The 27,264-nt window shown below is 38.3% G+C and overlaps 1 protein-coding gene across 1 annotated transcript in view; it reads right to left on the bottom strand.

Moving 5' to 3' along the window:
• Window positions 1-7,024: 7,024 nt before the first annotated feature.
• LOC306860595 (protein shisa-9-like) overlaps window positions 7,025-27,264 on the bottom strand; it is a gene marked incomplete at both ends in the record, with an annotated part of 62,493 nt that continues 42,253 nt past the window's right edge. The window contains 2 exons of the mRNA XM_079402367.1: window positions 7,025-7,491; window positions 15,554-15,664. Of these exons, the coding sequence (XP_079258493.1) occupies window positions 7,025-7,491; window positions 15,554-15,664 (578 nt within the window). The remainder of the gene's footprint in view (window positions 7,492-15,553; window positions 15,665-27,264) is intronic.

Here is a 27,264-nt window from a genome sequence, read left to right as displayed (position 1 = left end):
TTAGTAGATTTCCTCAGAAACAGCAGACAGCAGAGATCAGACTCCCATCTGACATCATTAATCAGATTCAGTCCAGAGGAGTTTTTCACTCTGCCTTTTATTTTTTAAACAAGTTTATACAAAGAACACTTAACAATGCTTCTGTTATAAACGGATGCTTAAAAAGCCATTAAATCAGTTGGACCGTGTCCGTATGTTCCTTGGAAATTGCAACTAGTGTCGTAGAAACAATTGACATTTTCTACGGCATGCATCATCAGCATCATCATTGCCCTTGTCATCATGAACATCAAATGTGCTCTACCATATGTTCAGTCATTTAATTGCTTACAGTAAAAATTGGTTTCATAATAATAATCACAATTTATTGAATAAGGTTGCTTTCATGCTGATATTACAGATATCTTCCTTCATGACAGTTATAAAAATTGTTGCATTGAAACATGGGAATTGTAGTGTTTATTATTAGATGATCTGAATTGTCAATGTTCTGTTAATATTAAAAGGATTGTTCCAGCTCAAAACAAGTATATTGACAGCTCATGACAGGGAAATGTGGATATAATTGGATATATAGACAAGGTTAGTAAGGAATGTTATTACATTAGTGTCATGTTAACACACATAATCTTTAGCTTTAGTGTTTATACTTTTACATTGGTAAGTAAGAGTAGGAAGAGTAAGAATGAGATTTTAGAATGTCCAACTTCAACTTCCTTTTTTAACAGAGAATATGACAACATAGGGCAGAAAACATGCTCATCAAGCGAATTCATGGGGTCTTTAGCTTGTTTTGAGTTTAGGATACTCCTTTAGAGTCAAACCAAACCTTCCTAGACATTGACCTTTGTAACAGTCCATAAATGTCTTTTAAAACGTACAACTTACACTTTTACACGACTAAAAACCGTGGTTCTTCTCAAAGAGGTGCATTTCAGCTTGGCTTTTGAATCTCTAGTCTTTCACGTGCTCTCTACAGCTGTTTCCCTGACTGTCTCCCTCTCTCACTGTCCTGTAAATTTTATTTCTCTGAATTATTCAGCGTCTCCTCAAAGTGCAACCAGACTTAAGGGAAAAAAGCATGGCAGATATGGAAATGGGGCATTAGACAAGCAAAAAATATGAAGTACATGGAAACGAGATGATAGGATGACAGATCTCCTCTCTCTACCCACAGTTCTTCATCATCATGTACTGTATTATCCTCCATTTCTCTCTCTCCCCCCAGCCTCAGGAGACCCATATTAACTTAGATATCACTGACAGCTAAGACTTACGCCTCCCATTGTCCCGATGAGATAGAGAGAGAGAGAGAAATGGAGGAACAAACACAAATGAGACAGTGACAGAGAGAGTAAACCAAGGAGAGAAAGAGAGAGAGACTACAGTAAAAACAGATGCACACTGCGAGCGAATGACGCGACAAAACTAGCTTGTAATCAATGAAACTGTCAGCCATGGTGCAGTAGTTGAGGTTTAAAAATCAGTTTCTGCAAGGGTTCCTGTAGGCAAGGGTATGAAATGTATAGAAATATGTTGTGTGCTTTATCACAAAAGTAGTGTCCTGGAAATGTACTTGTTACAATTTCACTTACAGTAGGTGTTCAAAGTACTAAGTATAAAGTATATTTTAATTAGTCATCATCTCCATTTATGTGTCCTTTTATTGAGAATGTATAATTTCGTCTGCTTAATTGAACTAAAAAGGCATATCGCGGTCAGAGAATCTCACGAGCCAATCAATCAAATCAATTTCAATGTAAAATGTACAGTAATTGGTCAAACTATGGTCATTTATACTTATAAAGAGATGTCTCATCAGTCACCAAAACATGTGAATATATTATAAGCATTGATGAAGATGAATTTGACTCAGCACAATGCTCGCATTTCAGCATATTAATTTTAGTTTTGCATCTGATGTGTCCTAGAGTCTTGTGTATGTGGGATATTGAGGACAACTGCAGTTAAATAGGTTGCTTTGCATCAAAGTTACTTTAACAGCAAAGTCTCATTTCATTTATTTCATCTAAAAGCTAAGAAAACATTTTAAGTACAATTACACTACTCTTCAAAGGTAAGAATTTTGTTGTTGTTTTTGTTTTAGTCTCTTTTACTCTCCAAGGCTGCATTTATTTGATTAAAACGAATATTGTAAAATATAATTGCAATTTAAAGTAGCTGTTTTCTTTATTAATATATTTTAAAATTTACGATTTATTCTAATTAATTTATTTCTGTGATGGCAAAGCTAATTGTCAGCATCATTACTCCAGTCTTCAGTGTCACATGATCATTCTTATTGGTCTTTTGGTGCTCAAGAAACTTGCTTGTTTGTTTTTTGATCAACAAAAAATTTCAAAAGGACAGCAGCATTTATCTAAAAATCATTTGTAACTTTACTGTCATTTTTGAACAAATTAATGTGGCCCTGTGTGTTTATTTATGTCAGTTTCAAGATAATGAAGATGAAAAGTGTCTGGATGTACACGCTGACAGTGCCTTTTCCTTTTTATCAAGAGTTGCCAATTTATGGGTGGCACAACAAGTGACAACAACTACTGATGCTACAAAGTTAAGGTAAGGTAAATGTCAATTTTATGCAAATAAAACATGTAATATGGCCACTAGCATTAAGAATGCAGAAAGGGTACTCTGTGACCTTCAACAGTTTAATCACAGTCAGTGTGGATGTCCATTGAACCTTGAAGAGTCAGAGGAAGAGGCTAGAATGAGTGGAAAAGAGAGAGTGAGAGCTGAGTATAAGCTGAATAAAAAGAGTGCAGTGGGCTATTTATTTCAGAAAGTGAACAACTCGGTCCTAACCAGGCTTAACTTCTGTTATAACACAGTTTTGGGTAGCCAGCAGTTACTTGCTTACTGGTCCAAAATCCTGCTAGAGCACAACATTTTTTTTTTTTTTGCTTCAAATTAAAGGTGATTGAATGATTTATCTGTGAGCCGGTTGTTTAGCTGAACACTTTTTTTTAAATACCATTGGGAAATAATACTTCCAGAAACCAAGCTGTCACTTCTATGTTTGCATGGCATTTTGGACAAATAAATTTCTTGGAAATGTGTCGCATCGCACCTAGTTAGGACACAGGGTAACGGGAGCTGGCTGCATCTAGAAAAGCCTTTGGGAAAGTTACACAAAACACTGTGTTTACAATGTCAAATCCTCAGCTTTAGTTTGCGATTGTATTTGTGAAAGGCTGTGAACTAATGCTGCTTTATATTCAACATCATATACATAAAATTTTACACAATATTTATGTTTAACCTTTTGCTCTTTTAACCCTGATGAATGAATAAACAGGCGTAGGCTATGCAATCAATAAACATGTATAACACAAGAAACATGACAGTAGATATTTCTCAATTCTAGTGTTGCAACAGTCAACAGACAAAGCCTAATTAGTCTTCCTGTCATTCTCTTTATCAATGATGCAACCAGTGGCTTTTAATTAGGATCAACCTGCAATTGCTGTATCTGGCTTTGTATTTCCTTTAATGCTGGTAAGTTCAAACTTAGAGCAGTTGTCTTTTTTCACTTCTGTAATGAGCTCTCATATGTCCTTAACACGTTTTTGCATATCTTTTCAGGGTTCAAACAAGAAAAGTCCCGTTTTCTCAATGAGGAAACATAATTTTTGCTTTGCGATGGAGAGTAAAACACAAACACGCACACAGTGTGTGTTGTGGCAAAAAAAATTGGCTAAAATTTTGATTGCAGGACAGAGCATCACTTTCGCAACCTCTTGCTATAGTTTACCCTAGTAAACTTTGTCTGCTCCGACACAAGCAACTGTACTCCCTGTCATTGCATTGGGAAAAAACTAACCTTTTCCATGTTGAACACAGGCAACTCCTGTTGAGAGCACACCTCTTTTAAAGCCCTTATCAGAATTCATCCTAATTATACATACACAAAAGGTACAGCTTAGAATAGTGCATAAGATTAGATCGGTCAAACATACCACCAAACGAATGGAGCCACCAAACAAATGGGAAAAATGTGATTCTCCAATATACATATTACATGTCTCTGGACTGGCAACTAACATGTCTTTCAAGCATTGGTTATAATATGTCTTTTAAAAATTATAGGCTTTATACACATAGCGCAAGCTTCAAATATGGCAAGACATCTTTTAAGTTAGTAAAGAAGGTGAGAAGGGTGTTAAAATTCGGAAGCACTTCATCTCTGTCAAATGGTTGTCAACTGTGGCAGACTTGACTTTGATTCCAATTACGCTTACGGTACAAAAAAGACGACATTGCAAATAGTACATAAACAGTAAAAAGTACATCATGTATTGCTAAAGATAAAATGCTACCCGGTGGCATTCACATCACAGGTAGAACGCTTTAGATTTAAGAAGAAATCAGAAACAACAGTCATTCAGCTTATTTGGGTGGTTTAAAATAACCACTGGAAACGATTCTTCACATCGAAGGAATTTGAAAGTAGATATTTACACCTTGTGTTTCTTTGTAACAGATGTGAATGCACTCAACCTCTTTTGATTTCACTTCATAGTCCTCAACCTGTGGCATTAAGTAGTTAATTGACCAATCCAGCGCTTTACTGAGTTAATGTCAAAGTTTATTCCTGGACGATAGTCCTCATCTGATTCAGGGTTTAAGCTGATCCAACCAGAGATCTTGTCACTGTGGTTTTGTCAACAGCTAAATCTGCTCTGCTCTTTTCCGGCATTCCTCAAAGACAGACTTCATGACCTCCTGGCTGACAAAGTGGCTCCATTTCAGGCAGAGGGCTGTGTAGCTGGCTCACCTTGGCATCGCTTGACATCTCTGTGCCAGGAGAGTCTGACAGCTGTGTCTGTCCTCCAGGGTTTGCCCCTGAAACCCAGTGACACCCTGGAGCCATTGCGACCGAAACAGAACGAAGCATCAGTGTAGCTCAGCATAGTTTGACTCAATGCTGACCCAAGAGAGCATGTTGATACATCCTCGCATCAATTCAACGGTTGAAAATAGCCATCCAGGAACATGCTGTAACTGTAATTGTTGTCATATTTTTGTAACTGCTGTCCCTGGAGTTGGTACACAAGTAGAAATTATCTCCAAAATGAAGCTGGTGAGCATATGAAGAGAGAGAGCTACTTGTTTCTTTCTTTTTTTGTACTTTCTTTATAGTTCATTACAGACCCAACTGCCATACCATGTACTGCAATCACTATAATGCGATCTAGTGTTTAGAAAGGAACGCTTTGTACCGTTACGAGTGCACTGCCTCCTCCTTCCGAGTTCAATAATCCTTCTCCGCCTCTCGTAATACTGCCATTTTATTTGCAAACAGTTTCGCTGAACATTTCACACTCTTTTATAGTCCCTAGGTGGCATGTACATCAGATGTCATTGACCTGTAAAATCTCACAAGGCTGTTCAAACAAAGTGTGCTACTTTTTAGACACAACCGTTTGCTTAAACAGATGCTTTATTGTTCTGTAAAGAAGCAAGAGGTTACTATCAGACATCTCTGCGGGTCTCCTTTAGATTGGTGCATTAACAATTCAAAACTTTGTTTTGTGGTCTCGCCTTTTGTCTTTGAGCAAGAACCATAACTCTCCATTCGGATCCGTTGTCAATGAAAAAACATAAGACAGACAAGAAAAAAAAGGGTGTACAGGCAGTATGGGAGAACATATTTTTGAATATTTTGATTAGAAACAGGCCGTCATCAATTACAGCGCCCCCTGCTGTTCTGTGACAGTGTGGCAGCCAAACGCCTGGCTGGGAACAGCTTGGTACTGCAGAGAGAGAGTGAGTTTGACAGCTGTGTCCATCAGTCATTTGGCCCCAGGCAGGAAAGGACGGATAGGCCTAGTATTGCTACCATTTTCCTTGGTCTCACGAGCAACTCTCGAGACACCTAAACTCTTCACTTTAAAACTGATGCCCACCACCAGGTTTAGTGGTTTCCCACGCCATGTGCATTAGGATGCTACAATAGGGTGTTGGTATTGCTGCTACATGCTATATTTCGCCACCAAATCATCAATCTAATAGGTTTTTGCTTTCATCAAAATGATAATTATTTACATTCAGAAGTATTCAAAGGAAGCAGGCTGTTTGATAGATATTGCAAAGAATACACATGGGTCAATTTTGCAAAGTTGTTTTGGCAGTGCTACTTATGACATTGCCGGATTTGTTCACCTCCTCCGTCACTATGGCACCTCATCTCTGCGGGCGACTGTCGTCCCCTGAAATGTCTCTCTTGAGGTCTGTCTGTAATAGAGGCTTGCTTATCGATCTTGTCTTTACCTGTGCTGTGTCTCAAACAAGAGTTTGAAATAGAAACAGCCAGAATAGCTATGACTTGATGTTGGCAGTTCGTTCCCTGGACAAGTGCTGGAATGCATCCTTTGATAATGGTGTTGAGGTAAAGAGACCTAGGAACATTGGACTTTGCCAAATTGATCTAGACCCTTATCCACTGACTGAAATAACAAACCCTTAGACATCACAACACTTGAAACTCTCTTTCCCTTTCACGGGGCACCTTGGTTTCTTCACTGTCCTCTTCCATATGCTTCCTCGCTGTTCTTTGTCCTCAGTGGTCTAGAATTGTCTGAATAATATCTCACTGTGTGGCAGCTCTCAGCTGATGGAAGTTGACAGCACAATGGCCTTGTCCAAAAGGGTGTGAAGGCTCCTGAGGTGCAAGGCTCCTGCCCTTTGCTATCGGACACATGGGTCTGGGCCACAAGAGACATCTGAAGGCCAGCAGTACAAGAACAACAGGCCAGAATTTTAGAGGGGAGGTGGGATCACCAGGGATTCAAGGCCCATCAAGAATCGGAATCAAGACCATGCAACGTTTTCCCCTTCAGTTCTTTGTATTGTAGTACGATGAATATAAATCTAGTCCAAAACAAATACAAGGAGGAAATTACTATAAATTTAACTGAAGCACATGTGTAGAAGCTTTCACATCCGGTTATCTAATCATAATCATGCTTTCTTGTGTTTGTATCCTTTCCAGACTTTCCCCTCAGACCGTCACTTCTGTTTTGCTGTTCGTGGGCAGTCCCTTGTGTTTCGAGTGGAGGTGCGGAGACTGTCCGTACCCCAGAGGCTGAGTGAACAACTCTGGAAGAGTCTCGATGCTAAACTGACGCTTGTTGGAGAAGGCCTGGCGCCGACTGTTTGGATGGGACAGTGGTGGCTGTGGCTGCATCATGAGAGGGACCTGATGTTGGACATGGCTCTTGTTGGGGTCCCAAACTTTGAAGGCCGAGCTCGAGGTGAGTGGGTGGGTGTTAGTCTTGGAGATCTTGGACTTGGGGACTTGAGATGATGTAATGGTGATGGCCAAAGGAGTATGGATGTTCGAAGGGGGAAGAAAGGGTTTGTCTTTTGGGTGGAAAGCAATGGGCTGGAAGGTTGCAGGTGAGGATTGGCGGTGTGCATAATCCATCATGGGGTAGCTCTTGGGGTAGTAATCCCTTGCTGTAGTATCTGCAGAGAGAAAGGGCAGGAAAAAACAAACAGTTAGAAACAAAGAGGCTAACATTGTGACAAACATGCAATAGATTAATTTAGTAATGTTGCTTATACACTCACATACCCTACGGTGTACAAACCTAATATATTTGACTATATTTAGTGTTTAGAGGATCTAATGAGTAAAACACCTGGAGCAGAGGGTCATCAAGCGTGACAAGAGGATGCCCTCGGCTCTTTTTTACGGCACGCCATACACATGCATGCATGCATGCACGTGCATACAGTGACTGGAGGGAGCTGTGGCTGTTCACATCATGGTCATGATGAAATATGAATTATATATGTCCTGAGGCAGGACTCTATTTGAAAGGATTAATGCAAGGAATGTCCATTGAAGAGATGATGTGCATAGTTGAAAGGAGACAGCAGAACGGTTTGCAGTCTGATTTGCATGATTAAAATATGTTATAGTGACACTCTGAGGTACAAGGACAACCTACAAAGCATGTTCTAGAACGTTTTTAAAGCGTACTGCAACATTTCCCAAAAGGCACTCTAGTGAAATATTTTATACTTGCTTGGAGCAACAATCCACAGTTTTACCTGGTGTTTACTATGGTAATCTCACTACAGTAGCTACAGTAATAAATGTGGAGTATAATCATTATGCACTATTGTGTGTTATATTTTGATTAGCAATATTTACAGTGTCTTTGTGAAAGTTAGGTACATATGTGATAGATGCCAGTAAGGGTTACGAATGGTATAAGACAGGCTGGTTATTTTTATTCTTTTGCAAGTTGAAGTGGGTTAGCATGTTATCATATTTGTCAGAGTTAGCCTTTTAGTCTGTCTCGTCAAATTAGCCCATCTCCGCTGAGTGCTGCAAACTATAGACAGGCCTACCCTCAGACATAAACAACCTTGCTTCACTGTTTTGTCATTTTTGTTTCCTTTTTCTTGTTTTCCATCCTGACTTCCTATACTGTCCTTTTTCTCTATCGATTGAGTCACGGCTAATGCATGAGGCGTGTACCTGCTGACAAGGCACACAAGCATGTAGCATAATTTAATTGTATGTGTACGTGTGATCTTAAAGTAAAGTATATCCTGATCCAGTGGCAATCATTGTTTCTGCCAAAATACTGTAGTCACTAAAGTAAAACTGTGGTAACTTGGCATTAGCAGCTACTGTTATGATTCTTTTTGACTGCATCAGTATGGACAAGCTCACTGTTTGTAGTAGTGCACTAGCGAATGTCGGTTAGTATTACAATCAGCTTAGAAGGTCAGAATGAAACCTGAAGGGGTTTTAGGGATGTTGCAACATGCTGAGGGCTAAATAAGCCATGTCTCAGCACAACACGTTGTACCTGTTTGAAGAAGTGACAAAATCTGTGTGTAGAAATATGACAAAATTTACCCAAACGAGGATGTTAATTTGTTCTTGTAGATAGTGAATCAAGCAGTAATTTGCTAATACGGTTAGACAGGCAGATTAGCTCATATTATGTTTTTAAGTGTGCACATCCACATCTTTTTAATTCAGGAGTGTTTTGATTGGAATTTGAAGGAGAAGAGAGGAGCTAAAGAATCACAATTCAGTCGACTTCCAGTGAAGGTCCAGTGAATAGGTAATGTGGGCAGTGTGCGTTGAGTAGGCATGAATTATTTAGGGAGTTTGTTTAAAGAGAAGGACACCAAGATGTATTACCCTGATAGTGAGCAAGAGAGGAACAGATTTAACACACACACACACACACACACACACACACACATACACACTTATGCCATATATACAAAACTAGCCTGAAAAAGATTATATCTATACAGAGATATACAGTATTATCAGTATTAAATAGTTTTACTGTATCACTGCAAAAAGTTTTATTTTTGTGCAAAGGTAATTAATTCATCATATGTGCATATGTGTTTGGGTCACATTTTGTCCTCATTTTTAGGACTTTGTGAGAATGTGTAGACTTTAAATAATGTTGTAATAAAACATAAAATTGCAAAAAGGTTTAAGGGAGTGTTAGGATTAGGATATTGAACATATTGTTACCTCAGTATAAATACAATAGTAGTCAATGAAATGATAGAAAAACATTTTGTGTGTGTGTGTTTGGTCCTCAGGGGCATTCACGCACTGCAACAGGAGACAATGTGACATAACGGCCTGATGATGTCAGACACGGAAGTGCTCAGAGAGTGAACATATGTATCTAACTAATGAACAGACGGTAAATGTACCAACAGCCTCTCTGTCCATTTCTTCTCTTCCTTTCTTTCCATCTCTTCCCCTCTTTACCACATTTACTATTTCTCTCGTCTTTCTTATGTCTCCTTCTTGGCTCTTCTCCCTTGTTTCTTTCTTCACAAGTTTCTCTGTTTGATTTAGTTTGTCTCTCTATATATCTGTCTGTCTGTTTCCGATCGTTATTCTTTAATTAAGACGGTGCTGGGAAGCTGACTTAGGCACCTGCCACAAGTTGGCTCCGACCCTATTCATTACACTCCCCCTCCCCATGCGCATGTTCCTCCTCCTTTTCTCCCATCATCCTCTCATCTTTCTCTCCACTTGCCCTGCTGAACTCTCCCCATCCGCTCTCTTTGCCAGCGCAGTCAGGGCTGATCCACCTCAAGCTTTCCAAATGCAATAATCCAACAGAAGACACCGTGCCAGAGACTGCATGCACACGGTCGTACCATAACTACGCATTGTTTGAAGGGGAAAAAATAAATCCCTCTCCATCTTTGGGAGTTTTATCCTCTCATATCTCTCTGATGTGGGCTAAATATGTGCAACAAAAACAATATGTTTTGCATTAGTAAGATCCCACAATAGAAATAAAATCAAATCTTAAGAATGTTAAGAATACTGTCCAGAACCTCAAAAAAGGCATTATTTTAAAATAAAATTCTTCACTCTATGAATTCATTATATCAATGGATAAATTTCTGATTGAATTGTGAAATTATGTATTATTTGAATTGAATTGCAAATGTCACTCTAAAAAATGCTGGGTGAAATATGGAAATATGTAATATTGGGTTATTTTGACCCAGCATTTTTTAGAATGTATCCTTATCAACACTGTGCCAGATTAGAAACAGCTTTCTCAACATGCATTGTTTATTGACTAGAGGTTTTCTTTTAATAGCATCATGTAATGCCATTTTTTGTTGTCTCAATTTCAATCTTTACTTTATTTGTCCCTTATGAGGGAAATTTGTTTTAAGCAATACAGGTAAGAACTGCATAACAAAAAATACCAACATCAATAATAACGATCACACAGTTGTGTCCCTTGAATTAGTGTTTAACAGCCTTGTAGCCAAAGGAACAAAAGAGTTTTTATAATGGTTATATCTAGACATTGGTATATGAAAACGTCGACCAGATGGAAGTAATTCAAATTTGAGTAATTTCCATTGCCTGTTTAAGAATAACCTTATCAAAAATAGACTGAAAATTGGGGTAAACCCCCAGACCAACCACTTTCATAGCAGTACACACCAAACGGTTCAACTGAAATCTAAGAGTAACTTTCAAATTACCAAACCAGGCCGCTATATCATATAGTAAGACAGATTCAATACAGGCATGATAAAACAATAACGTGACCCTTTGAGCCACCCCAAATAATCTGAGCCTCCTTAAAAGTACATCTTTTGTTGCACCCTTCCACCCAGATTATCCACGTGCACCTCCCATGAAAGTCTATCAACCATAATTAAACCTAAATATTTGTATGAAGCAACCTGTCTAACAGGCTCGTTGTTAATTATGATAGGTGAGTGATTACCTACTGATCTATAATCAAAGATCATTTCCTCTGTTTTACTAACGTTGATTACTAAGACTATGTTCTTTACTCCATAACACAAAGTCAGCAATCTCTGTTGTGTAACGCTGAAGGTCCTCATCCTTATACAATCGACCAAGAATGGCAGTGTCATCTGAAAATTTAACGACAATATTCCCCGGATGGTGACTCCTATATTCATTTGTGTACAATGTAAATAAGAGTGGTGAACAAACACACCCCTGGGGAACACCAATACTAATAGGTCCACATTCGGAGAAAGACTTCTTGATTTTAACTTGTTGAGTCCTATCCGTAAGAAATGCATGGAACCATTTAATGTTATATGGATTAACAGCCATACTATTTTGTTTGGAGAGCATAAGGTGTGGTTCACGGTATGAAAAGCAGAGCTCAGATCGAGAAAAAGCAACCTGGCATAAGTCTTTGGATCCTCCAGATGTTTTAAAACATGATGCACCACAGTAAGGATCGCATCATCAGTGCCCCTGTTGATTTGATAAGCAAACTGATAAGGATCAAGATGGTACTTAACCTCTTCCTTAAGCCTCCACATCATAATCCTCTCCAAACACTTCATCACAATACAAGTTAAGGCAACTGGGCGATAATCGTTGTACTCCTAAGGACTATGTCTCTTTGGAACTGGTATAATAATAGATTTTTTCCAAATAGCTGGTATACTATGTAGATCAATAGACCTCTGAAAAATGTCCACCCATGCTGGGGCTAGTTCCACCGGAACTAGCTAAGTCCATCCGCTTTTTAATATCAAGACATTTAAAAACCTTAACAACTTGTGAGCTGAAAAGACAGGGATTTGTCACAATTAAGCTTCCTGAGATGTTCAACAGATCTCTAAGGTATGTTAATTGTTAGACAGCAAGTTTTGTAGTAGAACATGAAGTATACAGTATAAATCATGATGCATGTCTAAGTTTTAAACTTAATACCTTAGAGTAGTAATACAGCAAGTACCATTAAGGAACTACTATGAAGCTTTTAGGTATAAATAAGGTAAAAAGTAGCCTAGCTCTTTTAAGGGTACAGCCTCAGTGACAAGCTTCATTTTGAGAGTGAATCCAAGTGTGGCTCGTTAAGCAAATTAAATACACTTAAATACACTTTAATAGTTTTCAAAATTACTTATTTTTTGTTTCACAAAAGACAAAAATGTGTGGAGGGTAAATGATAACAGAATTTAACTATTCATTTACACTGAACAAAATTATAAACGCAACACTTTTGTTTTTGCCCCCATTTTTCATGAGCTGAACTCAAAGATCTAAGACTTTTTCTATGTACACAAAAGGCCTATTTCTCTCAAATATTGTTCACAAATCTGTCTAAATCTGTGTTAGTGAGCACTTCTCCTTTGCCGAGATAATTAATCCACTTCACAGGTGCGGCATATCAACATGCTGATTAGACAGCATGATTATTGCACAGGTGTGCCTTGGGCTGGCCACAATAAAAAGGCCACTCTAAAATGTGCAGTTTTACTGTATTGAGGGGGATCCGGGGGGGTCTGAAAACCAGTCAGTATCTGGTGTAACCACCATTTTCCCCACGCAGTGCAACACATCTCCTTCGCATAGAGTTGATCAGGTTGTCCACTCCTCTTCAATGGCTGTGCGAAGTTGCTGGATATTGGCAGGAACTGGAACACGCTGTCGTATACGCCGATCCAGAGCATCCCAAACATGCTCAATGGGTGACATGTCCGGTGAGTATGCTGGCCATCCAAGAACTGGGATGTTTTCAGCTTCCAGGAATTGTGTACAGATCTTTGCAACATTATCATGCTGCAACATGAGGTGATGGTCGTGGATGAATGTCACAACAATGGGCCTCAGGATCTCGTCACGGTATCTCTGTGCATTCAAAATGCCATCAATAAAATGCACCTGTGTTCGTTGTCCATAACATACGCCTGCCCATACCATAACCCCACCCCCACCACGGGCCACTCGATCCACAACGTTGACATCAGCAAACCACTCACCCACACGATGCCATACACGCTGTCTGCCATCTGCCCTGTACAGTGAAAACTGGGATTCATCCGTGAAGAGAACACCTCTCCAAAGTGCCAGACGCCATTGAATGTGAGCATTTGCCCACTCAAGACGGTTACGACGAACTGCAGTCAGGTCAAAACCCCGATGAGGACGACGAGCATGCAGAAGAGCTTCCCTGAGACGGTTTCTGACAGTTTGTGCAGAAATTATTTGGTTATGCAAACCGATTGTTGCAGCAGCTGTCCGGGTGGCTGGTCTCAGACGATCTTGGAGGTGAAGATGCTGGATGTGGAGGTCCTGGGCTGGTGTGGTTACACGTGGTCTGCGGTTGTGAGGCCGGTTGGATGTACTGCCAAATTCTCTGAAACGCCTTTGGAGACAGCTTATGGTAGAGAAATGAACATTCAATTCACGGGCAACAGCTCTGGTGGACATTCCTGCAGTCAGCATGCCAATTGCACGCTCCCTCAAAACTTGTGACATCTATGGCATTGTGCTGTGTGATAAAACTGCACATTTTATCACATTTTAACACTGCTCCAGGTGCGTGTTCACTACTGAGTGTACACTTGGATGGGTTAAATGCAGAGCACAAATTCTGAGTATGGGTCACCACACACCACTTCCCTTCTCTTTCCCTTTCCTTTAGAGTGGCCTTTTATTGTGGCCAGCCTAAGGCACACCTGTGCAATAATCATGCTCTCTAATCAGCATCTTGATATACCACACCTGTGAGGTGGATGGATTATCTCGGCAAAGGAGAAATGCTCACTAACACAAATTTAGACAGATTTGTGAACAATATTTGAGAGAAATAGGCCTTTTGTGTACATAGAAAAAGTCTTAGATCTTTGAGTTCAGCTCATGAAAAATGGGGGCAAAAACAAAAGTGTTGCGTTTATAATTTTGTTCAGTGTAGTTTGTTAAATTACTTAGAATTATGTTTGTATACTGAAGCGTGAACTAGTTTCAAAGTAGCTTCCCAAACACTAGAAAGTAGATTTGTAGTAATACTATCGTTGGAGTCAGTACGATTTAAACCAAAAATAAATAAATAAATACTCAGTATTTATTCAGCTAGGATTGGTGAAAAGTTAATGTAAAGAAAAAGTTAATGTAAAGACATCAAGTATTGTTACAAAAGACTTCTATTTAAAATAAATGCTGTTCTTTTGAACTTTCTTTTCTTTAAAAATCCTGAAAAGAATTATCATTGTTTACACAAAAATATTAAGAACTGAAAAATAATATAATATATTTCAAGAATATTAAGAATTGGGGAAAAAAATGTTTTCAACATTAATAATTAATAATGTTTCTGGAGCAGCAAATCAGCATATTAAAATGATTTCTGAAGGATCATGTGACACTGAAAACTGGAGTAACGACTGCTCACAGGAATAAATTATGTTCAAATAGATTCAAACAGAAAACAGCAATTTTAAATGGTAGTAATACTTCACTTTTACTATATTTTTGATCAAATAAATGCAGCCTTGGTGAACGTAAGATTTATTTCAAAAACATTTTTTTTTTAAATTACCAACCAAACCAAACTATATTTATTTTATTTGATTATTTTATAGTTTTATAAACTTTATTTTATACTTTTTATTTTTATCTTTTTCGTGGCACAACCAGTTAAAATAATATAGTATATTATCAAATATTATATGAAAATTTAAGCTTTAGTGTCCTTGAATCAGTTTTTTTTATGCTGTTGTTCCTGCAGCACATGGTGTATAATTTTCCTTAATTTCATGTATAGAAGACATTTGTACATTTCAGCCGATTTCCCATCAGCCCTTAGTTCTCGGCGAGTGTGTATTTATATGTGTCTCGGGGGGTAATGCACTAAGAACAAACGCTAGTGTGGCTGTTTAGTGAACAGGCCCCTCTGTGTTCGGAGACATGCTGTGATTGATAAGGTCACACTACTTAGCGTGTGTTTGTGTCCATTATTATCATATCCGCATGTGTACAGTACACGCTCCCAAGATCGCCTGCCTGTGATTCTAATAACATGTTAGGGTTTTTTCCCTCTTGATCTGAGAGGTGATATTTGCATATGTGATTACATAGTGTGTTTTCCCTGCAGTCAATGACACTGGGTATGATTTGCAATGGTAATCAGTGGTTGTGGTTAAAGTGACCTTGATGAACATGTGTGGCGTTTATGGCATGCATTACAAGATGTGACAGCTGTTTGTGTATGCGTCTTACCCATGGTCTTGAGAGAGGAGTATTTGTTGAAGCCCAGGTTGTTGTGAGGCTGGGACAGAGTCATTCCGGGACTCAAAGGAGGAAGCGTGACGTTATTCAGATGGTTATGTTCTGAAGGAAGAGAGAAAGCACAGGAGGAGAAGGAGGACAGAGAGGAACGAGGGAGCAAAGAGGAGAGAGAGGGACACAAGGAGGAGGGGTGCGTTAGTAAATGGGAAGTCAGCACATTTATAGAGAGATGAGTGCATGTGATTATACAGTAAAGGAGAACGTCTGCCGTTAATTTCAGCGAGTAAAGGGGAACGGAGGACATGCATGAGTCTTATAGCTCAGAGGTTTCTGTAGAGCGTCAAGGTCGTGGGTTCAGATCTCAGGGAATGCATGAACTAATGCAATGTATAGCTTGGAAAGACTTTGTGACTTTAAATAAAAGTGTCTGTTGTATAAATGTGAATGTAGGCTGCTGTTGCATAACGCTGCAATCTTAATGAAGTTCTCAGTTATGTTTTATGCAAGTACACTGCAAAAAGTTTTTTTTTTTTTACTTTCTTCTCAGTTAAAATAGCTGTAAAAGATTAATTTATTTCAGAAGTGGCAATGCGTAAAATATTAAGACTAGCTTCCAGAGAAATAACAGTATATTTATCCCTATAAGCTTACTGTATCATATTTGACATTCAAATTTTAAAAGGCCTCTAAATTATCAACATGATCAAACACTTGAAATCTGTCGTACACAATTTGCTATGTCTTCTGTCTAGTTTATACTTTTTATTAGCCACTAGGCCTAATGGTTAGAGAGTCGGACATGTAATCCAAAGGTTGCGGGTTCGAGTCTCCGGCCGGCAGGGATTGTAGGTGGGGGGAGTGAATGTCCAGCGCTCTCTCCACCCTCAATACCACGACTGAGGTGCCCTTGAGCAAGGCACCGAACCCCCAACTGCTCCCCGGGCGCCGCAGCATGGCTGCCCACTGCTCCGGGTGTGTGTTCACGGTGTGTGTGTGTGTTCACTGCTGTGTGTGTGCACGTTGGATGGGTTAAATGCAGAGCACGAATTCCGAGTATGGGTCACCATACTTGGCAGTATGTCACTTCACTTATATTGTTAGTAATATTTCAAGATGAACACTTACTGGGCTGAAGTAATTTAGGCTTAATAAGGTCCACACATGATTTTTAGAGAAATCACATTTAAGTGTGAATATCAAATATGATGCATCAAGTTTTTGAGGAACGTTTATTTGTTCATCTCTCAATTATCATTTTATTGCATTGCATTATATGTTTTGTCCCCACAATAAAAACTACAGAACTTTGATCATAAAACTATTTCATTTTCATCTTACTAAGACATCTAACTATTGCGAGATATAAAGTTCAACTGATATTTATATGCATTTTATGCACAGTAAGTGGTCTGCTATACTCTTCTCAAAGATTTCAATGATTTACATTAAACTGCATCTAAAAAAATCTATAAAATTGAGGATGAGCTCCATATTCTCCGATATACAGTATACAGTATCATACTAAATGAGCCATTGGATATGATACTCGTATGCAAAAAACACATATGCAAACTTTTTTAGATTTTATATTTTGTCTAAAGATTCAGTAAAATCTTCCATTTCAAATAGTATGATTTTTATGACTATTCTTTCATAAATCAGGCTTTACAGGGTTGGTGCATGTGTATTTTGTCTTAATGCACTGGTGGATTTATACCTGTTTCAGGTATAAACAAGTTAAAAATAAGTAACACAAAATCTAACAAAATATATAAGATAAAATACACATATAAAATGATAACAGTCTTAATATCTATAAATGCCACTGCTCAAACAAACAGTAATCCCTTTTGAGAATAAAAACAATTGAGACAATTGTTGAAACGTAATACAAGCTGCAAAATTAATGTGACAGCAAAGCCTCAGATGAGTTGGTCTTGGAAGAATTCGATGAGAAATGTTTGAGTTCATATAAAGGACAGTGAACACCCACCAACTTTTCGGCAGTTTTGGTTCCGGATGTTTTGTTTTCCGGATGTTGTCATTTTCTTCACAGGTACTGCAGTTCAAAAACAAGTTTCAACCAAATCCAACCATCTCCAACATGAATCACAAGCAGAAACGTGTTTAAAGATCAAAAATACAAAGGTACTATGTTCTTATCATCATTTAATGTGGGACTATTCATCTTAATAACGATATCTAATAGACATCACTGTAAATTACACAATTAAATCCATGATTCCCACTTCTAGTCAAATTGATTTCTTTGATTTCTTTCTTCAGACTGTGGGTCGTGTAGATCTTTTAGACATTGTTGAAATCTCATTTGAAACTGTAGATGTCACTGGCATCTTTTTCTCAGGAGAAAATGTAAGGTTACTGCTGTCTAGTCGAAACAATTGAGATAAAGAGATCACATTTATTTTCTTTCCTACGGGTATGTTTGCGCACGTGTGCCATTAATGACCATTTCCGAGGCAGATGAATGATAGACTGCTATATATGCAACAGTCTGCTGTCTATACGCTGTGCGGAGGTCACTAAAGGTTATTAAGGACACACATCCTGTGTCCTCCCCTTTGGGCTGGGGTGTGTGGTCACTGACCTGATTCTGTCAGATCACTTTGTGCTTGTGTGTGTATATGGTATATATGTTAGTGTTAGTGCATATGTGTGCTTTTAGGGTGGCAGGACGGATCGTTATGCCACATACATGCAGTCCAGATACAATTAAGTGCTCAGGTATTATCACAGCAAATGGATGCAGATCATGGATTATGTCAGGTCTATATAGTGTCGAAACATATTGTGTTTATCGACACTGTCTAACACATTTGAAAAGGGTTAATCATGCACACACAATCACACATAACATTATAAAAAGAGCATTTCCACTTTCCTCGTCCTCCGGTCCAGAACTGCTGTCAAATGTCATTTCTGCATGTGTGTTTCTTTGTTACGCAGCCTGATGTATTCTGATCATTTAAAAAATAATAAAAAAAATAAAAACTTTTTAATTATGTTTATGGCGATTATTGGTGGCTTGCTTTCTTTAGAGATTTAAGGAGAGTATTAGCTCATCACCTAGAATTTCCCTTAAAAAACTAAAACAAACAAACAGAAATTTTTTTTTTTTTTTTTTTTTTTTTTTAAGTTGCAATTAAACTCACTGATGACTTCAACAGAAGCATTTCCAGAACCCGACTGATACTGTTTATTGTGAATAGATTCATAGCTAAAGAGCTGTTCCTTCATCATGTATGCAGCGTTGCATTGATTAATAAGCATACTGGAGCTATGTGCATTAAAATATGTAAAGTACTTTGTATATTTTATGTACACCATGTTTTATGCAACTTAAAGATGCGTTTCTTCATGTCTCTATGCACAGTGTGTGTCTTTGTAGTAAAGCCTGGCTGATTTAGACCCTGTCAAACACACCAACTCAACACCAACAGGAGATCTGTGTGTTCCTCTAAAAATTAATTCTCTTTGTGCTCTCTCTTTCTATATCTGTATGTTTCATTCTTGCATTCACTCACAAGAAAAAGTTTGAAACTAAAATCTGAAATTACTAAAGTGCCTTTTTTAATGAGCAACATGCTCTTTTGACATAAAAGTCTTGGATTTACTATGCACTGTAAACATATAGTATCCATAACACAACATTATAGCAGTGAGCATGTAAAAACTGTTATACAATTGTTTTGGTGAAAGAAATTATATTTTCACCTCACATTTAATGGTTTCTTCTTCATTTCTTTCTTAGAGGTTATGTATATTTGGGTATTGTGTTACATATGTTGTTAAATTAATGTTTATTGCATTTTTTTGTGTCATATGTGTTACTATGATGGTGTTTTGTATTTGTGTGAGACCTCAGCTTGTGGAAAGGTTGTAATGAAAAATTGTGATGAACTTTGAATCATTACGTCATTATGAAAGCAATCCTTATGGCTTTCTTTTTACCACTTGTGTTTTTAAGGTGGTTGTCAATATATTATAAAGTAAAAAAAAACAAAAAACTATTAACACTATTTGAGTTAATGAAATGTCCTTTTTTAGGTAAATTTGAGTTAAATCTATAAAACTTAAATTGGTATATCGTTGCAACCAGAGATGTAATTGTTGTACTATAAAATGCACAGATTTTGCTTTACAGTGTATATTTAAATCTATAAATTTAGTATATAACTATTTCTGTCGTTCTGGGTCATGTTATCAGCTCTGACAGGAAGTGTTCTTGCATCATTCTTCCCCGGACAGACTGTTTTTAAGGACATATAGAAAAAGAGATCTGTACCACTCCGTACCGATCTAGTGTATTCCTCTAGAGGCTTGTTCTAGAATAGAAGTGTCAGACTCCCAATAATTAAAGGTGTGACATTTTTCTCAGTTTCTTCCGAGTTTTTCCCAATTCTTTTTTTTTTTGTGTTATTCTATTCATACACAATTTGCTTATGAATGTTACTCAATTCTATAACTTAAAGACAGGCACAGTTAGCTCTATACTATACTGTACTATACTCTATACTGCACTGACATTTCTTATTAAAATAGGAAGGACGTTTTTTGACAATAGGCTTCATTTACATCACAAACTATGATTAGCTACTTGTTAGTTGCAAACTAGCAAGTAAGAGAAAAAAGAAAATTGACCTCTGACATATATAGCAATTGTAAGTCGCTTTGGATAAAAGTGTCAGCTAAATGAATAAATGTAAATGTAAATATAACAGACTGGTCAGAAATCAGCTGAGAGGCTGTATTTTCTGCCTGAAGAGAGAATTCCTGGTCTGCAGTGCACAATGCCTGGAAGTCCACACTGTTCCAAGTTCTGGCGCTGGTGGATTGACATTACGAGCACGAGGCTCTGAGCGATTTTCTGTGGTCAGGCTGCAGTTGTAATCTAATAATCTAATCATCTAAACTCCATTACACGCAGACGTGGAGATCAGACTCTGATACAATCAGACATGACTGTGTCTCACACTATATCTGCCCCTTACTCTCTTTGTCCTGTTCTGTTTGCTCACATTATTCTTTCATTATCTTCACTGATTCCTGTGAAATCAATTAATCAGCAACACATAAAGAATTAAAGGTCAGAGGTCAACTCAGCCCATCTGATACTACAAACTTTTTTTAGGATGGCACTTTATGATCGACATCATGTTGAAGGTTAAAAATATACTGCTTGCCCCAATTCTCTCTGCTCTCCATTATTTTTTACCATCGATGTTCCTCGTTGCAGATGATAGAGTGATGGGTGGGTGGCCTGTGCTCTTCTCAGACTGGAGTTACGTAACTTAATGAACTGCTAAATGGCTATTGTACTGTATCTCCCTGCAATGGTCCCTCTTCCCCATGGGAGTCTGACGTTTGCGTCATAATAATAACTGCATGACGGAACTGGCAGGGATCTGGTAACCTGGTGAGGAGTGGACACTGGCCTAGTGAGGACAGACTTTGTGTGGTGTAGATTATTAAAGGGCTACTACACACCAAAATAAACATTTTGTCATTAATCACTAACCCCCATGTCGTTCCAAACCCGTAAAAGCTTTGTTCGTCTTCGGAACACAATTTTATATATTTTGGATGAAAACTGGGAGGCTTGGGACTGTCCCACTGACTGCCAAGTAAATAACACTGTCGAGTATCGTCAGAATAATCCATCTGCCATCAGTGGTTCAATCTGACTGTTATGAAGCGACGAGAATACTTTTTGTACGCAAAAAAAAATAATGACTTTACTCAACAATTCGTCTCCTCCCGTCATCGTAAGCGGCATTTTAGAGAATATCCACTGGACGCACACAGCATATGCTGTTCTGTGTCAGCCGCATCTCACCTCATAGCAGTCAGATTGAACCACTGATGGCAGATGGACTATGTTGGCAATGCTTTTTATACTTTTCTGTGCCTTGACAGTGTTATTTACTTGGCAGTCAATGGGACAGTCACAAGCCTCCCGGTTTTCATCTAAAATATCTTAAATTGTGTTCCGAAGATCAACAAAGCTTTTACAGGTTTGGAATGACATCGGGGTAAAGTGATTAATGACAAAATTTTCAGTTTGGGATGGAGTATCCCTTTAATCTGATGTTTGCTGCTCCAAGAAAAAGGTTGGTTTTTTTAAATTTTATTTTTATTTTTTTTGAGAGAGAGAGATATAGATCAATATCAGTCAGGGCTGGCTGGCATAAATCAGTTCACAAATTGTTCTTCAATGATGAAAGCACACCTCGTTCAATCCGGTTGTTTCTGCTTGCTGGCTGAGAAGGAATACATGATGCGTCTCATAAAGAGGAATGAGTTACATAAGGAATCTAGAGAGCAAGTCAAAGTAGAGTCAAAGTGAGAAGTGAGAAGTCACAGGAGAATCACTATGAAGTCACTATAATGATGTCACTATAACGATTTTACAACAGAATCCCAATGAAATTGAAATGGATTCACAATATAGTCACAACAGGAGCCACAATGGAGCTTGTCAGACGATGAAACCTATTTTATATTCAAGTGATCATCTGATATTGCTTTTTATAATTCATTAATTTTATATTTAAATGTCTAATAAATGATATGCAGAAACAAAAATTATTTTACCTTTTTAATTAACATTTTTAATATTATAATACATAATATTCATAATGATTTGTTATTGTTGTTGTTATTATTATCCAATATTGCTTTTTAAATATATTATTCTTATATTTAAGTGTCTAATAAATGATATGGAGAATCAAACATTTAATAATTTTAACTTTAATAAATAACATTTTTTTAAAAAAATATTATAATACATAATATTCATAATGTTTTTTTATTATTAGCATTATTATATATATAATATTGTTTTATTATTTATTATTTTTTTAAGTGTCTGCAGAATCAAACTATTTTTTTTCTTTAATAAACAACACATTTTTAATATTAGAATAATGTATAATATTATCTAATATTATAAACATTATATTCTAACACAACATAATTATTACTATTTATGCCATTATATTTATGTAACATTGTTTTGTAATCTGGCAGGTATAAAACATATTTCTCCCTTGATAATAATGGCTGTTATTCTTAATGTTGAGCTATGATTTAAACTAAACATACATAAGTTACTTTATCTCTGCATGGGCGCCACTGTTGGGTGCTATTCTGTGCAGACGAAATATGAAAAATCTGATATTAGAAAACAGAAACTTCCTTTGTGTCTGAATCCACATTGTCCCTCCCTGTTTAAACAAAGTAGGGAGTAATAAAGGAGATACAGCCAGGCTGGAACCACAGTAGAAATCACAGTTGAGCTTGTGGAGGCTAAAATCTATTGTGTTTTCTCAGAAATAAAGATCAGGTATCAATGGAGAATCCCACCGAAGATCAATTTTAAACCTTACAGATTAAATCATCTCTGTTTCCTACTGTTTTGACCATCCACAGGTTCAGCTTAACTTTTTAAGACAGACTTCACAAAACATTTTGTAGAGCCATTTCTCACTGGAACAATGTGTACGGCAGAAAAAGCGTTTGATATCCATCTGTGGGTCTGCTCCATTGGAGATAGAGATTTCTGTTCTCTGAGGGTAGGAGGTCCCTCGGGGTAAAATTCAATCAAACACACGGCTCGCCACAGAAAACGCACTACTTCTCATTAATAATGCATCATCCCGCTCAGGAAGAAAGAGCAATCAACATGCATATTCATTTAGCTTTTTAAATATTACTGTCCAGCCCTTTAAGGCTTTGAAGAGCATTTTACGGCAAGGATGAGAAAGAAACAGAGAAAAGAGAGATAAAGAAACAGTAAAATAACCTAATATGCAAAAGAAATATTGACAGCCATGAGGGAAAGAGAAAGTAAGACAAGGCCATATTGCCTTGCTTTATCGCTTTAGAAGTGGAATGGAGTTTGTGCAGCTGTGTGTGTGTGAGATCAGCTCCTTTGTCGCACTTCTCCAAGTACAAACTTACAATTGACTTGAATTGATATACTTTGACAAATAATCAGTAGTGACAGTGATGGGTTAGCCTGGCTCACACTCACACACCTCTTTCTGTCAAACAACTACACTTAGCCCTAGATCTGTGCCACAACACACAATCTGACACAGTTTACTGCTGTCAACATGCATTTAGTTACCTCACACAAACACACACACAACTACACATTTTTTGAAGGGTGTATCTAACTTTGGTGCCTCCCAACGGTCACAATGAATAGCCAAAATAATCATAGGCAGTTCACATGGTTTTTAGTGAGATGCTGTAATGCACATCTGGGTATGTGTGTACCTGCTATTTCCTACATTATGGGGACCAACAAGTGGCTAAATTTACTGGTATTACTATCCTTGTGGGGACATTTGGCCCCCATAATGTAGGAAATACCATGTTTTTTGAAAATCTAAAAATGCAGAACGTTTTGTGTGATGGGTAGGTTTAAGGGTAGGTTTAGGGGATAAAAAATATAGTTTGTACAATATAAAAACCATTATGCCTATGGGATACCCCCATAAAAAATGGAAACATTACAACAGTAATTCAGTAATATTGTAAAATATTATTACCATTTAAAATACCTTCTTACTATGTTAATATGTTTATTAAAACTGAATCATTACTCCAGTCTTCATTGTCACAGGATCTTTCAGAAGTCATTCTGATATGATGATTTGATGCTCAAGAAACATTTATTATTATTATCACTGTTGAAAATAGTTGTGCTGTTTTTTTCCCCCCATAATTCTTTGATAAAGATAAAGTTCAAAAGAACAGCATTAATTTGAATTGGAAATTCATCAGAAACTAAACAAAAACAAAACTTCTGATCCATTTATTGAAAAAATAAATAAATAAATAAAATAAAATATATATGTATGTATATGTTATATTTATTTATTGGTACATGTCTCAAAACCATGGTACTATAATGGCCTAAAATGATTACCATGATAATTCGAAAAAATATGATTTAATACCATGTTGCAAACATAAAGCAAAAATGATGTACAATGGTATTCTTTGAAATACCATGAAGTACCATATATAGATATATGGACACTTTATTGATCCCCAAGGTTAAATTTAGTGGATTGTCAAACACACACACAGGCTACATGTAAGCTCACTGCCAGAGCCAGTACGGTTTTATTTGTCCGCTTTTCAATGGACTGGAACTAATTTAATGACACATATTCCACTACATCCATAAGCCGCATGCAGAAAACTAACATACACACACACAAGTACACACTGAAACCTCATTATCAGCACAGGAAATTAGCGAGTCTTCCCAGACTTCATGCATATGTGTCATCAGATCCCAACAATCAGCGGTAAGTACAACCCAGCCGTTTATACCAATGATGGATGAGCACAATTCATATGTATAGTATGTGTGTGTGTGTGTGTGTGTGTGTGTGAAAGAGATCGGTGTGCATACAGTACAATGCAATTCATTCACTCAGCAGCACAGCCTGACCCAATCTCTACAAAGTGCTTGCGAAGCAATCGTGTGTGTGTGTGTTTGTGTGTGAACCTGCTCAGTTAAACCTGATTGATGCTCTCACACACACCAGCAGCTTTCTGACCTTCAAACCACCTCCAGTCGCCCCCCCCCCTTTTTTTCTGCTCTTCAGATGGTACAACCCTTTTCAATCCCTATCTGAGCACAGTCAGACTGGGTCAGTGCACCTGCAGAGGAGGGGTGTTCACCAACACTCATGCAGCTCTCTGCATAGGAGAACCAGAATGAAGGAGAAAAAAAAAAGATAAAGAGCGGCAAATGTTGTGGAGTATGATTGACAAAGGGTAGATGAAGAGGTTTTCAGAAGCACAGTTGAGTTATTCATGCAGTTACTTGTGTTTTGGGAGAAGGGCGATGAATGAAAGGGGAAAAAGGGTTGAGAAAAGACAGGACGGAGGGAGAGATTAAGGCATGTATGATGTCTAACACAGAGACCAGCTGCTGTACTGTCACACTAAATAACCCTCACTCTTATTTCCTCTCTTCTTATGCCTCTCTCTCTCTCATGATGTGCTGATGCTGTCAGTGTGAAAGCATGTTTCTAAAGAAGTGTGTGTACAGTATGTCATAGAGTTGCTTTTTGTGGTTATTTTGAGATAAACTGGCGTGTATGTGTTTATGATGTAAGGTGGTTAGTAATGCAGCTACTGTATGAGAGATTGTGTGCATTAAAGGGATTGTTCAGCCAAAAATGACAATTGTGCCATTGTTTGCTCACCCTCATGTCATTCCAAACTACTGACACTGACTAAACACTATCTTCTGTGGAACACTTGAGGAGAATTTATGAATATGAATGTCCTTGTCTTTTTCCATGCAATTACTATGAAAGCGAGTCTGTAACTTTCAAGTTTTAAAAAAGGACACAAATACCTCATGAAAGTTCACGTTTCATGAAAAAAGAGGGAGATGTGGAGGAAAAATTATATTTCAGTCCTTTTGCATTCTCTCACTAAACATTACATTTATTCATGTAGCTGACGCTTTTATCCAAAGCAACTTACAATTGCTATATATGTCAGAGGTCGCACGCCTCTGGAGCAACTAGGGGTTAAGTGTCTTGCTCAGGGACACATTGGTGTCTCACAGTGGATTCGAACCCGGGTCTCTCACACCAAAGGCATGTGTCTTATCCACTGCGCCATCACCACCCGACATTACCCTGTGAAACTTGCCGTTCACTTGCAAAACTTTTGTGGTGAGAATAATACGGTGGGAGGAAAACGTCTTAGGTTACGTTACGTATGTAACCCCAGTTCCTTGAAAGAACGAGACGCTGCGTCAGGAGATGCTTAGGGGAACGCCTTCAGCGTGACCGGCTCTGAATACCAATGAAATCTGTCCAATGGATGGGAGGGACGTCACGGGCGAGGTGACGTAATGACCAGCTGGTATAAAAGCACATGCGGTGAAACCGGCGTCAGCTTCTAGAATGAAGCAAGCGCTGGCAGGGATGCCGGAAGTGTGGCCTCGCGACGCAGCGTCTCGTTCCTTCGAGGAACTGGGGTTACATACGTAACCTAAGACGTTCCTCTTCAGGAACTCGAGCTGCGTCAGGAGACGCTTTGGGGAATGAGATCGGCACCAGACTTCCAAGTCCCTGCCCTGTGTGTATCCATACGGAGCACATCTAGGGCGAGAGAACGGAAGAGCCTCGAGTGGCTCGCGTGTCCAGGCCATAAAACCTGACAAAGGTCAGGGGCGTAGACCATCCCACAGTGTTGCAGTTGTCCTGGATAGGGACACCTGTGAGAAAGGCCTTGGAGGCCGCCACACTCCTCATGGAATGAGCTTTGACTCTCATCGGCGAGGGGAGGTCAGAAGACTCATAGGCCATCTGAATGGCATCCACAATCCACCGACTGAGGGTCTGCTTGGAAGCAGGAAGACCTCTCTTAGGGGGACCGTAGCAGACAAGCAACTGGTCCGCCCTTCTCCACATGGCAGCTCTGTGGACGTAGCCATCCAGTGCTCGCACTGAACACATACGATTTAGCTTTTGCTGGTCAGGCTGGTCAGACTAAAGGCCTGCAGTACGTCAGGCTGTGGCGTGACCGAAGGAACTTCGCAAAGTCCAAGTGAGAAGGGCCCCACTGACAGGGCCGCAAATCCCCAACTCTTTTCAGAGATGAAATCCCCCGAAGAAACACGGTCTTCAGGG

The sequence above is a fragment of the Barbus barbus genome (genome assembly GCF_936440315.1).
Source record: "Barbus barbus genome assembly, chromosome: 4".
Taxonomy (NCBI): Eukaryota; Metazoa; Chordata; class Actinopteri; order Cypriniformes; family Cyprinidae; genus Barbus; species Barbus barbus.
Note: the sequence above shows the minus strand (reverse complement) of the source record. Positions and strands in the feature narration are given on the sequence as shown.